We start from the raw sequence: 12,250 nt of genomic DNA, 5'->3' as shown, positions 1-12,250 counted from the left end.
TCGGAAAGTCACACAGCACTTTCAAAATGAGTTTTTCTTTATCTTTATCAACAAAATGAAATTGGAGACGTTTGAAACGTATTTTCTCTACGAATCTGTGTAAAAATCATATTTTTTCTTCAAAATATATGAATTATACACAGATTATCATTTGAAACGTATAATCTCGAAGAATCAGTGTGTAATTCATATTTTTACACATAGGTTCTGATTTGAAACGTATTCCCTAGAAGAATATCTGTGTCTAATTAATAATTTTATACACATGTTGAATTTGAAACGTATTCTCTCGAAAAACCTGTGTATAATTCAAATTTTTATACAAAGTTCTCATTTGAAACGTATTCTCTCGAAGAATCTGTGTATAATTCATATTTTTGTTTCATTTGAAACGTATCCTCTTGAAGAATCTGTTTATAATTCATATTTTTATACAAAAATTCTCATTTGAAACGTATTCTCTCGAAAAACCTTTGTACATTTCATATTTTTATACACAGGTCTTCATTTGAAACGTATTTTCTTGAAGAATCTGTGTATAATTGATATTTTTTATACACAAGTTCTCATTTGAAACGTATTCTCTCGAAGAATCTATGTATAATTTCATATTTTTTTCTCATTTCAAACGTAATCTCTTGAAAAATCTGTTTATAATTCATATTTTAATACACAAATTCTCATTTGAAACGTATTCTCTTGAAGAACCTCTGTGTACTGCATGTTTTTTTTTTAGAAAATTTGAACTATACCATTGAGTATCCAAATAATTCAATTCGATTCAAACAAAATATACACAGGTTTTTGGACAGAATACGTTTCAAATACCATTTGGTTTGTCAGTTACGATTCGTTTAAAATTGCATCAATTGATTTCTAATAGGTACACGAAATTTATAGTTCAATTTTGTGTTTACTTCTTTTTAGGCGCCACCATTTCGTATAAACGTCTGTGATTTTCGAATTTTGAGCCGGAAGTGGTTTTAAAAGATTACCTTGGCCTCATTGGTCAAATGGAATTCTATATTGTAATCCGAAAACTGCACAATTACTTTCAAAAGAAGCGCCTCTAAGCCCTGCAAAACTGCATGAAGATCGTAAAACTGGAATGACAGGAATTTTTTCAAACAATAGTTGAATGTCTCGAAAACCAATCAACAGATTTCACGGACATGGTGCCATGAGTACCCAAGTATCACGTGTTTTCGTTGTTGATTTAATATTCCTAGAATTAGACTCTGACAAACTTCCTCTTTTCAAATTTGATTGTTGTAGGATATATTAATCCAACAATAACAACTACGGATGTCACAATGCTTTAGTCATTCCTCTTATCTCAGGCATTATCTAAACCAATACAAGAAAAATAGGATAAGTGTTATCTTGCATGGTTTCAGCACATCTAAATTTTTGATTTGATTGCCTCTATTGTCACGATTTAATGCCAATAAAAAGTGATATTCACAGATCAGGAACTTTCAACTAGATCAATTATATTAAAAATATGAATTTGAATATTCATTTCTTCATTTCAGTGCTTCTCTCATCATTTAAAACAATAAACCAAGATTAATAATGATCAATAACAAACTAAACTGACTTAACACTCAATATATCCATCTTTTATTCTAGTTTATATACAACTACTAGTATTTACATAAACATTTTGCAACTTATAGAAATTAAATGATAAAATAATATATCAGTGGCTTTCATATATCAATAAAATCCATATAAGTAATTAGACTATAGCGTTTGAGGTAGATGCTTCATTCTCTTCCATATTTTCTACAATGCAGTCTTTGTCATCTCTCTTGGGTACTTTTTTATTCAGCTTTGGCAACTTCAATCTTAACCTCCTTTGGTTTTGCTTGCGTTGTTGCTCTTCATCGTCGATTTTCCTGAAAAAGAAAAAGATTTTTTATTACAGTTCAAAAATTATTTCGTGCTTGTTGAATCATAGTTCAATACGTTTAGGTTATTGCTAATTTTTCTCAAATTCTTATTGCTGATTTTTAAATACAGGGTGATCCACCGCGATGACCCATTAGACATTTATGGAAAACTAATCATAATTTTGTGCTGAAAATCTGCATGTTGGGGTTTGAGGGAATGATCTTTGTTCCTTAAATATTTTCAGATCAATTTCCGGTTATACAGGAAACAGACTTCTACTTCCTTATTTCAAATTGCACATTGCGTATATTATTGCATCGACAAATAGTTTTTTCTACATTCATGCAAAAAGCAAAACTTTATTGAACTATATTTAGTGGAAAAAGAAGTTCTTTATTGCACTAGTGCAATAAAGTTTTTATTGCACTCATCTGTCATTCTACTTGCTGTCATCATAACAAACAAATATTTCAGCCTGAAGGAAATAACGATGTGAAGTTACCAAGTACTAGTGAGTTTACAGCAGTAACAAATCAAGAAGTGGATTTAAAAAGTACTTCACTACGAAATATTCATATTGAAAATTGCACCAATTGTTCATTCACTTTCAACATTGAGGGTAAAAATAAAGTTTGAGTTAAATTGTTCGTAACGTATTAGTTCCTGTTTCAATGCAAATCGATATTAATAATAAAGTATTCAAGTTGCGCTTTTCATTTTCCTACACCTAGTGCCGCACCTCAATAAATCATTTTTTGCTTTTTGCATGAACGTAGAAAAACTGTTGTATGCAACTCGTGCAAAAATTGTTTATTGCACTCGACGTGTTGTCGTTGTTACTTTTTGCACTTGTTGCATAAATAACTATTATTTATGACAATTTTAGCTATATGCTACCTATAACTTGGCCAAAACTCAACAGTTCATGAGTTAATGGGATTTTTATGAAATGAAAGGTGACGACGAGGACTCACATTTTTTTTTAATATTCTTGAAAATTTGGAAATTTCAACTTGAAATTTGGAAAAAACCCATGAAAATTGAATTTCTACACAATAATCGTAATATCTCCTGGAATATTGGTCACAGCCCACTCGAATTAAAACGTTTTTTATTAATCAAGCTATGATTTACAACATATTGAGATTTCAAGTCCGTATCTTGCGTCAAGGAGGATTCGCAGCCCCTAGAAAATGATGAAAAATGTTTGAAAAAAATTCATTCTAAAGCTTATAATTTCTGAAATATAGGACTTATCGGTTAACTGCAGGCATTTACGCGATTTACGTTATCGTATCAATTAGAGAATGGTATAAACTTCGCATGTAGGTACTTCTAATTTTTCGTTTTTTTAAGGATTAGGTATTGAAAATTTTAGTGAAATTTTAGTGAAATTTTTCGAACTAAAAATTTTCAGGTAACTATGAAATTCGGCTAATTGGAGATCATTCATTTCTCATTCTAACACCGCTCACCGATTTTTCGTAGACCTCACAGTTCATGAGGATTTTCAACTCAAAATTTGGAAAAAAACCGTAAAAATTGAATTTCTACACAATAATCGTCCTATGGTATATTAGCAACCAAAAAATCAGAGAGGAGTTAAAAATCGAAACTATCGAGGAAATAGTAAACAAATAAATAAAGAAGACTTCAAAAGCGCTAGCTAAATAGAGAACTAACAAAGATAATACAAATTCCAACAAGAAAGACATAAAAGAGGAATTACCTCTTTCAAAGAATCGAATAGAGGAAAATAATGTCATGCAGAAAGGAGAAAACTCTCCCAAATGAACGACAGTAGAAAATTGGATGAATTATAGTAGAGGCATAGGGAATAAAATTCCAGTACTCATACAACAAGAAGAACTCTGACAAGTTATACTTACTGATGTCGACAATCGATGAAGATCCCTAGGGCAAACAGAAGGGTGATGGCGACCACAGCGACCACAAGAAATACTGCCACGGTAAATTGGCCCCCTTCTCCAATAACATCCGGCGATCTGGTGGTACCCCCAGCATCATCATCTGCAAAGATATCAATTACTTATATCACAATTGGCAATCAGTCAGGTCGAATGATGCAACATGTACCGGGTTTTTCACCATAATTTTTCGATTTTGTTACTAAAAGAGGTACAAAAAATGTTTTCTACAAAAGTTTCATGAAATGGACTAGTGTTTTATAAAATGATTTCACAAAAAAAAATATATACAGAGTAGGCAACATATTGATTGCTACTTCATTTTTTCAGATGGAACACCCTATATATTTTTCTATATTTGACTAGCTCTTTTTCCCCTGACTTCGAATATATAACATATGTTTAACCTATCTCTCTTATTCTGAGTACCACAGAGTTTCAAATTTTCAATAATCAGTTTTCAAGTGGAAGGCTGCGATAATTCAAAATGCCCTTTTTTGAGTTATCTCGTTTGGCAACGATATATAACATACGTTTGACATTGAATAGAACTATTCATCGAATATGCACTACACAGAAGCGGAAAAATTTGAAATATTTTCACTTTATGTGAAGAACAATAAAAATAAGAAAGCTACAAGGAGAGAATATATGGAGTTGCATCCAAATCATCCAATTCCAATTTATAGTGAAATACGTATGTCATATCGTTGACAACGAGGTAACTCAGAAAAGGGCATTTTGAGTTATCGCAGCCGACCACTTGAAAACTGATTAGTGAGCATGCCAGGTAGTTCTTAAAATTTGAAACTCTGTGGTACTCAGAATAAAAGAGAAAGACCAAACATATGTCAAATATTCGAAATCAGGGGAAGAAGAGCTAGTCAAATATCGCAAAATATACAGTCTGTTCCATTTGAAAAAATGAAGTTGCAATCAATATGTTGCCCACTCTGTATATATTCCGTTTTGTGAAATCATTTTAGAAAACACTAGTCGATTTCGTGAAACTTTTGTTGAAAACATTTTGTTGTACCTCTTTTAATAAAAAAGTTAAAGTGGGGTCTAATTATGGTGAAAAACCCGGTACATCGAAATTAATTCGATAAATTCCTGTTTGAATTTTTATCGGTTTTTAGAAACGCAGTTACGTGATCTTCGATTCGCGATTGTTTATTTATTTAAAATGTAGGAATTTTAAACCGCACGTTTCTAATTTATGGAACAAGCGTCTGAGATGTGCCGATAATAGCAAGGTTATGGACGATCCATAAGGATGAAAAAAAATCACGTTGCGTATCTTTATGAATATGGAAATTGATTCGAAGCGATGAAAATCGAGTTTGTAAGGACTGCTCGACATTGTGGAACGACTTGAAACGTTGAAATTGGGTCGGTGAATTGCTAAATCAAGATTATATAATACTTAGGTAGTTAGTTCATCAACAATAAGAGCACGTCTGAAAGTAAAAGTGTTTGAGATTCATTGCTGATACGATTACTTTGTTCGGTGAATTACAAACAATTAACAGGCCTACTGAAAAGTCCCCGGTCTAACATAGTAAAACACATTTTTTTGGCAAAATTCGATTTTTTTATTCAACATAGTTGCCTCCGAGGTCGATACGGTGATTATAGCGATCTTCCAACTTTTCGATACCATTTTTGTACTACGATCTGTCTTTCGCTTCAAAATAGGCCTCAGTTTAGGCGATTACTTCTTTATTGGCGTTACATTTCTTTTCAGCGAGCATTCTTTCGAAGTCTGGGAACAGGAAAAAGTCACTGGGGGCCAGATCTTGCGTATACGGTGGATGCAGAAGCAATTCGAAGCCCAATTCATGCAATTTTGCCATTGTTTTCATCGATTTGTGATACGGTGCCTTGTCTTGTGAAACAGCACCTTTTTTTTCCTCAAATGAGGCCGTTTTTTAACGATTTCATCCTTTGAACGCTCCAATAATGCTATACATATAATAATTGCTGTTGATGGTCTGGCCATGTTTCATCTATTGTCACGAATCGACGCAAAATTCAGGTTTATTGGACTTAAACAGCTTCAAACAATACTCAGAATCATTAACACGTTGTTGCGTTTGATCGATTGTGAGCTCGCACGGCACCCATTTTGCACACAGTTTTCTCATGTACAAATATTCGTGAATGATATGATGTACACGTTCAGATGATATCTTCACAATGTCTGCTATCTCGATCAACTTCACTTTGCGATCATTCAAAATTATTTTATGAACTTTTCTGATTTTTTCGTCGGTTACAATCTCTTATGGGCATTCATTGCGTTCGCCGTCTTCGGTGCTCATTTCACCACGTTTAAACTTAGCATACCAATCAATGATGGGTGATTTTCCTGGTGCAGACCCCGGAAACTCTTCATCAAGCCAAAGTTTCGCTTCAACTCTATTTTTTCCCTTCAAAAAGCAATATTTCATCAGCACACGAAATTCTTCTTTTTCATCTCTTTTCAAATAACTAAAGTAGCTTCACTCACAACGCAATATCTTACAAACTAATGGTCGGACTGCTGTCAAATTTCGACAAGTATCGTTTGAAGGTTGGTACTAACTAAAAATCATATGGATTTAATACTAGCACCGCCATCTGTGAATCAGATCGGGGACTTTTCAATCGGCCTAATAATGGTTGTAGCGTCAGTGAAGTGATAAGGAGAATAATATCACGGAAGCAGACAATTGTTCAATTCCGTAAAAAGTACCTCCTCGAGCGAGACTCGAACCCGGAACCCCTGAATCACTAGTCCAGTGCTCCACCAACTTTCTCGGTAGCTCAGTTGATGGTGGAGCACTGGATCATTTTCCTTAAAATGATCTCATGCCAACATTATTCTTCTAAAAAATATTTGTAATCCTAAATATAGAAAAATGTGTATTTTGAAATGCTTAATTTCTTTTTCACTATGATTTGTTGGATAGAAATCTGTCATGGAACGTTTGTGAGAGAAAAAATAGTTCTTTAGGGAAATTGTTCCATCATCGGTTTCAATAAATTGAGCTTAAAAATTAGGATTCACCTTAACCTTGGACATTGTACCAGGTCAGATAAACATTCAACATTTTTACTTATTCCCATAAAAAAAAAAACTAGTTTCATGAGATTATATATCAAATACTTCTTCGAACGTAAAGAAAGGTTGAAAAAAACCCATTCGATATCTATCCGCGTAAAGGTGATCGGCTGACGGTTCTAACGATCGAAATAACACCGCGTATTTCAACTTAGAAAGGACTGGTCGAGGTAGCTGCTCATTGCTATTATGCATAAATTGCAAGTTAGAAGGTGGTACGGCTTGGAACAGGACTATAGCAATTATCGCGGTATGTCTTAATTCGTTTTCTACCGCGTCGAGGTGAAACTGCAATTGAGGAAATTGAAAGAGTGTATGTAACTTATGAAATATACGCTAGACTCAAAATTGACGGTCAGTCAAGGATAAATACCATTCCATAATATTGAATTGCAGAGTTCCAACTTGGAAACATGTACTTACTTGGAAAAACCACCAAAAATGAGTCGCTATAAAACGTATAATATGAAGGAACTTGACACCTTAATCGTCAGATAGATAAATAAGTACTTTTTGGGTTTTCGATAAGAATGAGAAGAATTTAAAAGGGTTATAATGGCAACACTGTGTATTATTGTTTGACATTTCTTATGTCATTTGTGTTCAATACGCTCTATTAGTGATGACGTCACACACCGCCATTTTTGGTTCTCCTGTCAGTGTTCGGAATCCAAACAAACAAATTGTCATTCAAATTAGTACGTTGTCGTTGAAGAAATTGGCTTATTTTGATAAATAAGATTATTTAAGGAACGATTTTACTATTAATTGATAGACAAAAGGCACGAGATTAATGCCAGTAAGTTCGAACTTGAAGTTCAACTAATAAACACGGCTTTATACAAAATCTGGGGAATGATACAGGATTCAAACTTACTGGTATTAACCTCGTTCCTTCTGTCTATCAATTAATACTGAAATCGTTCCTCAAATACTCTTATTTATGAAAATAAGCCAATTCCTTCAACGACACCGTACTAATTTGAATGACAATTTATTTGTTTGGATTCCGAACACTGACAGGAGAACCAAAAATGGCGGTGTGTGAAGTCACACTAATAGAGCGTATAGGTAATGCCTTTCAATCATGGAAATATACACGCTTCAACAACGTTTAAAAATTGTTGAATTTATGGTTTTTTCATTTATCACAGCTTACTAACTGGATTTTTATCTTATTTCGGATTTTCCTGAGTATTCCGATAGAATTGTTTAAATTTTCTTCCCGAAAATAAAAAGATACAACAAAAATACAAGAAAACAAAAATTTTCGTATCTGATCAAAGTTTCTTTTCACATTTTTGTAACTACCAGTGATCAACCAAAAAAACGTTCTGGGAGAAAAAAGTTAGCACTGTTCCAGAAATATACCACCCTGTAGATTTGCAATCTAAATTGATGTATCACATGATGTAAACGCTTAATTGGAGCACTATGTTGAAATTCAGTGCGATATCTTGTCAAACGCAGATGCTATTAGAAAAAAACTTGAAAAAAAAAACCAAACTCTTAACACCTTATTGTATCTCTGAAACAAAACTTTCATGATCCATAATTATGAGACTTTTTTTTCAAATTAACCAGGAAGTTTCTCATTATTGTACCCCCAAATTATGAACACCCTGTATTATCGCTGTGAATTATCATTTTTATGTTGAATGTTAGTCTTAATCTCATTAGGCAATAAGTAGAAAAGATAAAAAGGTGAATATTCCAAGAGAAACCAAATTTAAATAATTTATTACTGTGAATAATAAACCACAAACTACTTCAAATGAAAAAATCATACGACGTACATAAATATGGTAGAGTACTACTTGAATTTATGAATTCCTAGAAACGACTCTTGTGGAACCCCAGTTTATCTAAACTACAGAGGTAGCAACAGGTGGATAAAGAAAAAAGTCTGAAGCTGATTCTTTTCTCTCTCTCTCTCTCTCCGAAGCAAGATTTTTTGCGATCCAGCAATAAGATGAACATTTCTTCAATGAGCCTTTTCTTTACAACTTTCCTATAATTTCAAGATAGTAGGTAAAACATAAGCATTGAATTCGTGCGTCTTTAAACTTATTGTACAGCCCTTGTACATCGAGGATCGAGTAAAACTTGCTTCGACAACCTGAAATTCTTAACAAGTGAGTCTCAAACGAACTGATTCATATTAACACGAACAGAGTGATTAATAATACAAAAATGAAAATAATTCGAAGGTGAATTTCCAAAGGAAAAGTACTAGCAAAAGTTGAAAATGTTCACTTCTTTCCGAAAACTATTAAATAGGTAGTCATTTCCAAACGTGAAAAAGTAGCTAATTAGATACAAAATTGATTGCCATAGCATTTAAATAAGTTATACTTCATTAATGTTCTGACCGTTTTAAAGATGGAAAATTATAGACAAATTGCTAAAAAGATGTCGTCGTCTTTGCAAATTTCTAGTAATAAAATTTGTTAATTGCAGCTGATGTGCGCAACGAAATATTTAGTAATAGTAATTTAGTGTCGTTTCATAGATAAACTTATTTGAGCAAGGAAGTTATTATTTTACTTCTACCTTAGGGTTCACAATTCATTCAGATCTATCAATCAATCTATTAATAGAAAGTTATATCCAATTTAGTTAATAGAAAATTCGTTTTAGGGCTATTGAGAATTTAATTTCGAATAAGCTGAAGCGTATTACCGATAACGATAAATGTCAACTATAGAGTATGTTCCTTAACTGGAGGTAAAAGCCTCATGAATATTGCTTTCGAGATACAGGCGTTGAAGATATTCAGCTGACATTTGGGAAAACTTTAATTTTGGGCAATATACTATTTTCCCTGTAGAACTCAAAAAACTTCTGCTAACAAGTTATTAGAACAACACCAAAAAGTTGGAATGCAACGTTCGTTCTACATCCTGTAGATTTGACAATACGCACTTCGTTTATTCACCCCTTTCTCTTTCGTTATCAACGGAAGTATAAATCTGGCAGCATCGCGTTCAAACCCCTAATTTAAAATCTTGTTACGAGATCTTGGGACATCCTGGAAATAGAGGAAATCCAACTAGACGGAAATAATCATCATCTGTATACAGGGTGTTAGTAAATAAGTGCGACAAACTTCGGGGGTGAGAAATTAATGACGTTTGCTATAAAACTTTTGTAATACTTCATTTTCTGAGATACGGGGTGGTTAAATTACTGACTATTCATTTATTGCTCTCTAAAATGCTACGCCACTGAGATATTTCAAATTGAAAATCATTTTTGAATTGTTCGTTCATTTTGTGACAAAAATCTTTTATGCCTTTTTTGCGTATGGGGTGCCGTTTTTATGCAAAAAAATTAAAACATCTTAAATTTAAGAACTGTACTACAATAATAGATAGTTTATTGAAGTTATGGAAAATAGAAGGTAAGATGAAAACGGCGCCCCATACGAAAAAACGACATGAGAGATTTTTTGTCTCAAATCAAACGAGGAACTCAAAAATGATTTTTAGTTTGAAATATCTGTACCGGATATGTCAGAGCTACCTTTCTGTTCAGGATTTTTTTGACATTTTGGATTGTAAACTATCTGTAATAAGGAAGACTATTCTTGCATCATAGTCTGAATTAAATTACAACATATGAATCTAGGTGTGGGCATTTCTTTCTTCATTTTTATTTTTTTTTTTGTATAATCATTTCATGGCTCGCACTAGGCTGTTGAATGGTGTAATAAATAAATAAATCTCAGTGACATACATTTTTTTTGTGAAAAAAAGAGAGATCTTTACCGCGTCAATGATGTCCATAAAAATTCTTAATTGCATGTCAATAAAAGATCAATAATTACTTTTTCAAACACACAAAATTTAATTGGAAATCTCGATTGATTTCAGAGCAGAATATAAATAGACTATTTTTAAGAAAAATTTTAACACCCGGTATCTCGTAATATTTTTCCACGCAGAATCACCACCTGAAGTTGTCGCACCTATTCACTAACACCCAGTATAATATAATCCGAAGATCTCGACACTTAACCTCAATTTAAGACCACCCGGTATAACACAAAAAATTATAAACGAACACGCAACCAAAAAAAAACAACTAGAAAACTTTGTCGTACCGAGTTCAACGTAACTATCTATACACAACAACAAAACAATCTCCACTTACCGTGGTTCCAACTAATTTCACTACCAGTCCTATCCATGGCTATCTAGACTGAACAATAACAACGAACATCCGCAATAACACAGCCTGCTCTACAATTTTTACATCCCCCGCACAGCTTCAACAACCCCTATCGCAGCAGCCCAGGTACCACGCGAAATGAAAAATAAACGTACCTGTCGACCGCCTAAGGGGGGACACACAGGAGCGGTACTGATGGTACGACTTGATCGGCGTCTACCTTTATTACTGTTCTTTATTAGCCCGTTCGCTTTCGGACAATTGAACGTGTCTAGTGCACCACGTGATGCGTGTTTTTTGTTGGGTTCTCGAACGCTGTTTGCGTGTGGGTAGAGGAAATCTGGTGATTGAGACACACGCGGGTTTAGGATACTACGATATTTGTCGTCGATAGAGCAGGCGACAGAGCGGTACCGTGTTGGAGAGTACGGGGATACAGAATTCGTAGTGGGAGATAAGGAGATGGTGATTTGGAATTGGAAGGCGGTGATTTTCTACCTTCCACGGTTGATTGCTTTGATTGGTTTTTATATGGTAATAACGGGTGTTTTTTAGCTGCATTAGAGGTTTCGATGGTTGTTGACGTTGTTGTCTATGGTTTGACAGTTGAGAATGTCAAATTGGGTTGACATTTCTGTACAGTAGAGGTGTGTAACTCGGATACTATCGGGTACTGAAGTATTATGTATTGGATACATTCATTGAATGTATTTGGTTTCCCAATTTGAGTGAAATTTATCGAACTGAAAATTTTCGGGAGAGTACTAAATTCAGCTAATTGGAGATCGTTCAATGTAACACCGCTTACCGATTGTTCGTAGAAATCACAGTTTATCAGAATTTTCAACTCGAAATTTGGAAAAAAATCATAAAAATGGAATTTCTACAGAATAATCCTAATATCTCCTGAAATATTGGTCACAGCCCCCTCGAATAAAATCGTGTTTTATAGATCGAGATGTGATCTGAAACATATTGATGTTTCAAGTCCGTATCTTACCTCGAGGAGAGTTCGCAGTCTCCAGAAAATTATGAAAAATTTTTGAAAAAAATTCATTCAAACGCTTATAATTTCTGAAATATAGGATTTATCATTCTATCAATTGGAAAAATGGTATGAACTTCGCATGTAGAAACTTTTAATTTT

General features: G+C 33.5%; 1 protein-coding gene across 1 annotated transcript; it reads right to left on the bottom strand.

Annotated features, from left to right (window-relative positions):
- Positions 1-1,600: 1,600 nt before the first annotated feature.
- On the bottom strand, positions 1,601-11,512 carry LOC123680626. The gene is made up of 3 exons (XM_045618611.1): positions 11,086-11,512; positions 3,786-3,927; positions 1,601-1,901 (listed from the first exon to the last, which is right to left on the bottom strand). The coding sequence occupies exons 1-3, from the start codon at positions 11,120-11,122 to the stop codon at positions 1,742-1,744; spliced, it is 339 nt and encodes a 112-aa protein (XP_045474567.1). The 5' UTR covers positions 11,123-11,512; the 3' UTR covers positions 1,601-1,741.
- Positions 11,513-12,250: the final 738 nt, after the last annotated feature.

Source organism: Harmonia axyridis, chromosome 5 (genome assembly GCF_914767665.1).
Source record: "Harmonia axyridis chromosome 5, icHarAxyr1.1, whole genome shotgun sequence".
In the NCBI taxonomy this organism is placed as follows: Eukaryota; Metazoa; Arthropoda; class Insecta; order Coleoptera; family Coccinellidae; genus Harmonia; species Harmonia axyridis.
The sequence above is the reverse complement of the archived record's forward strand: the minus strand, read 5'-3'. Positions and strand labels throughout refer to the sequence as shown.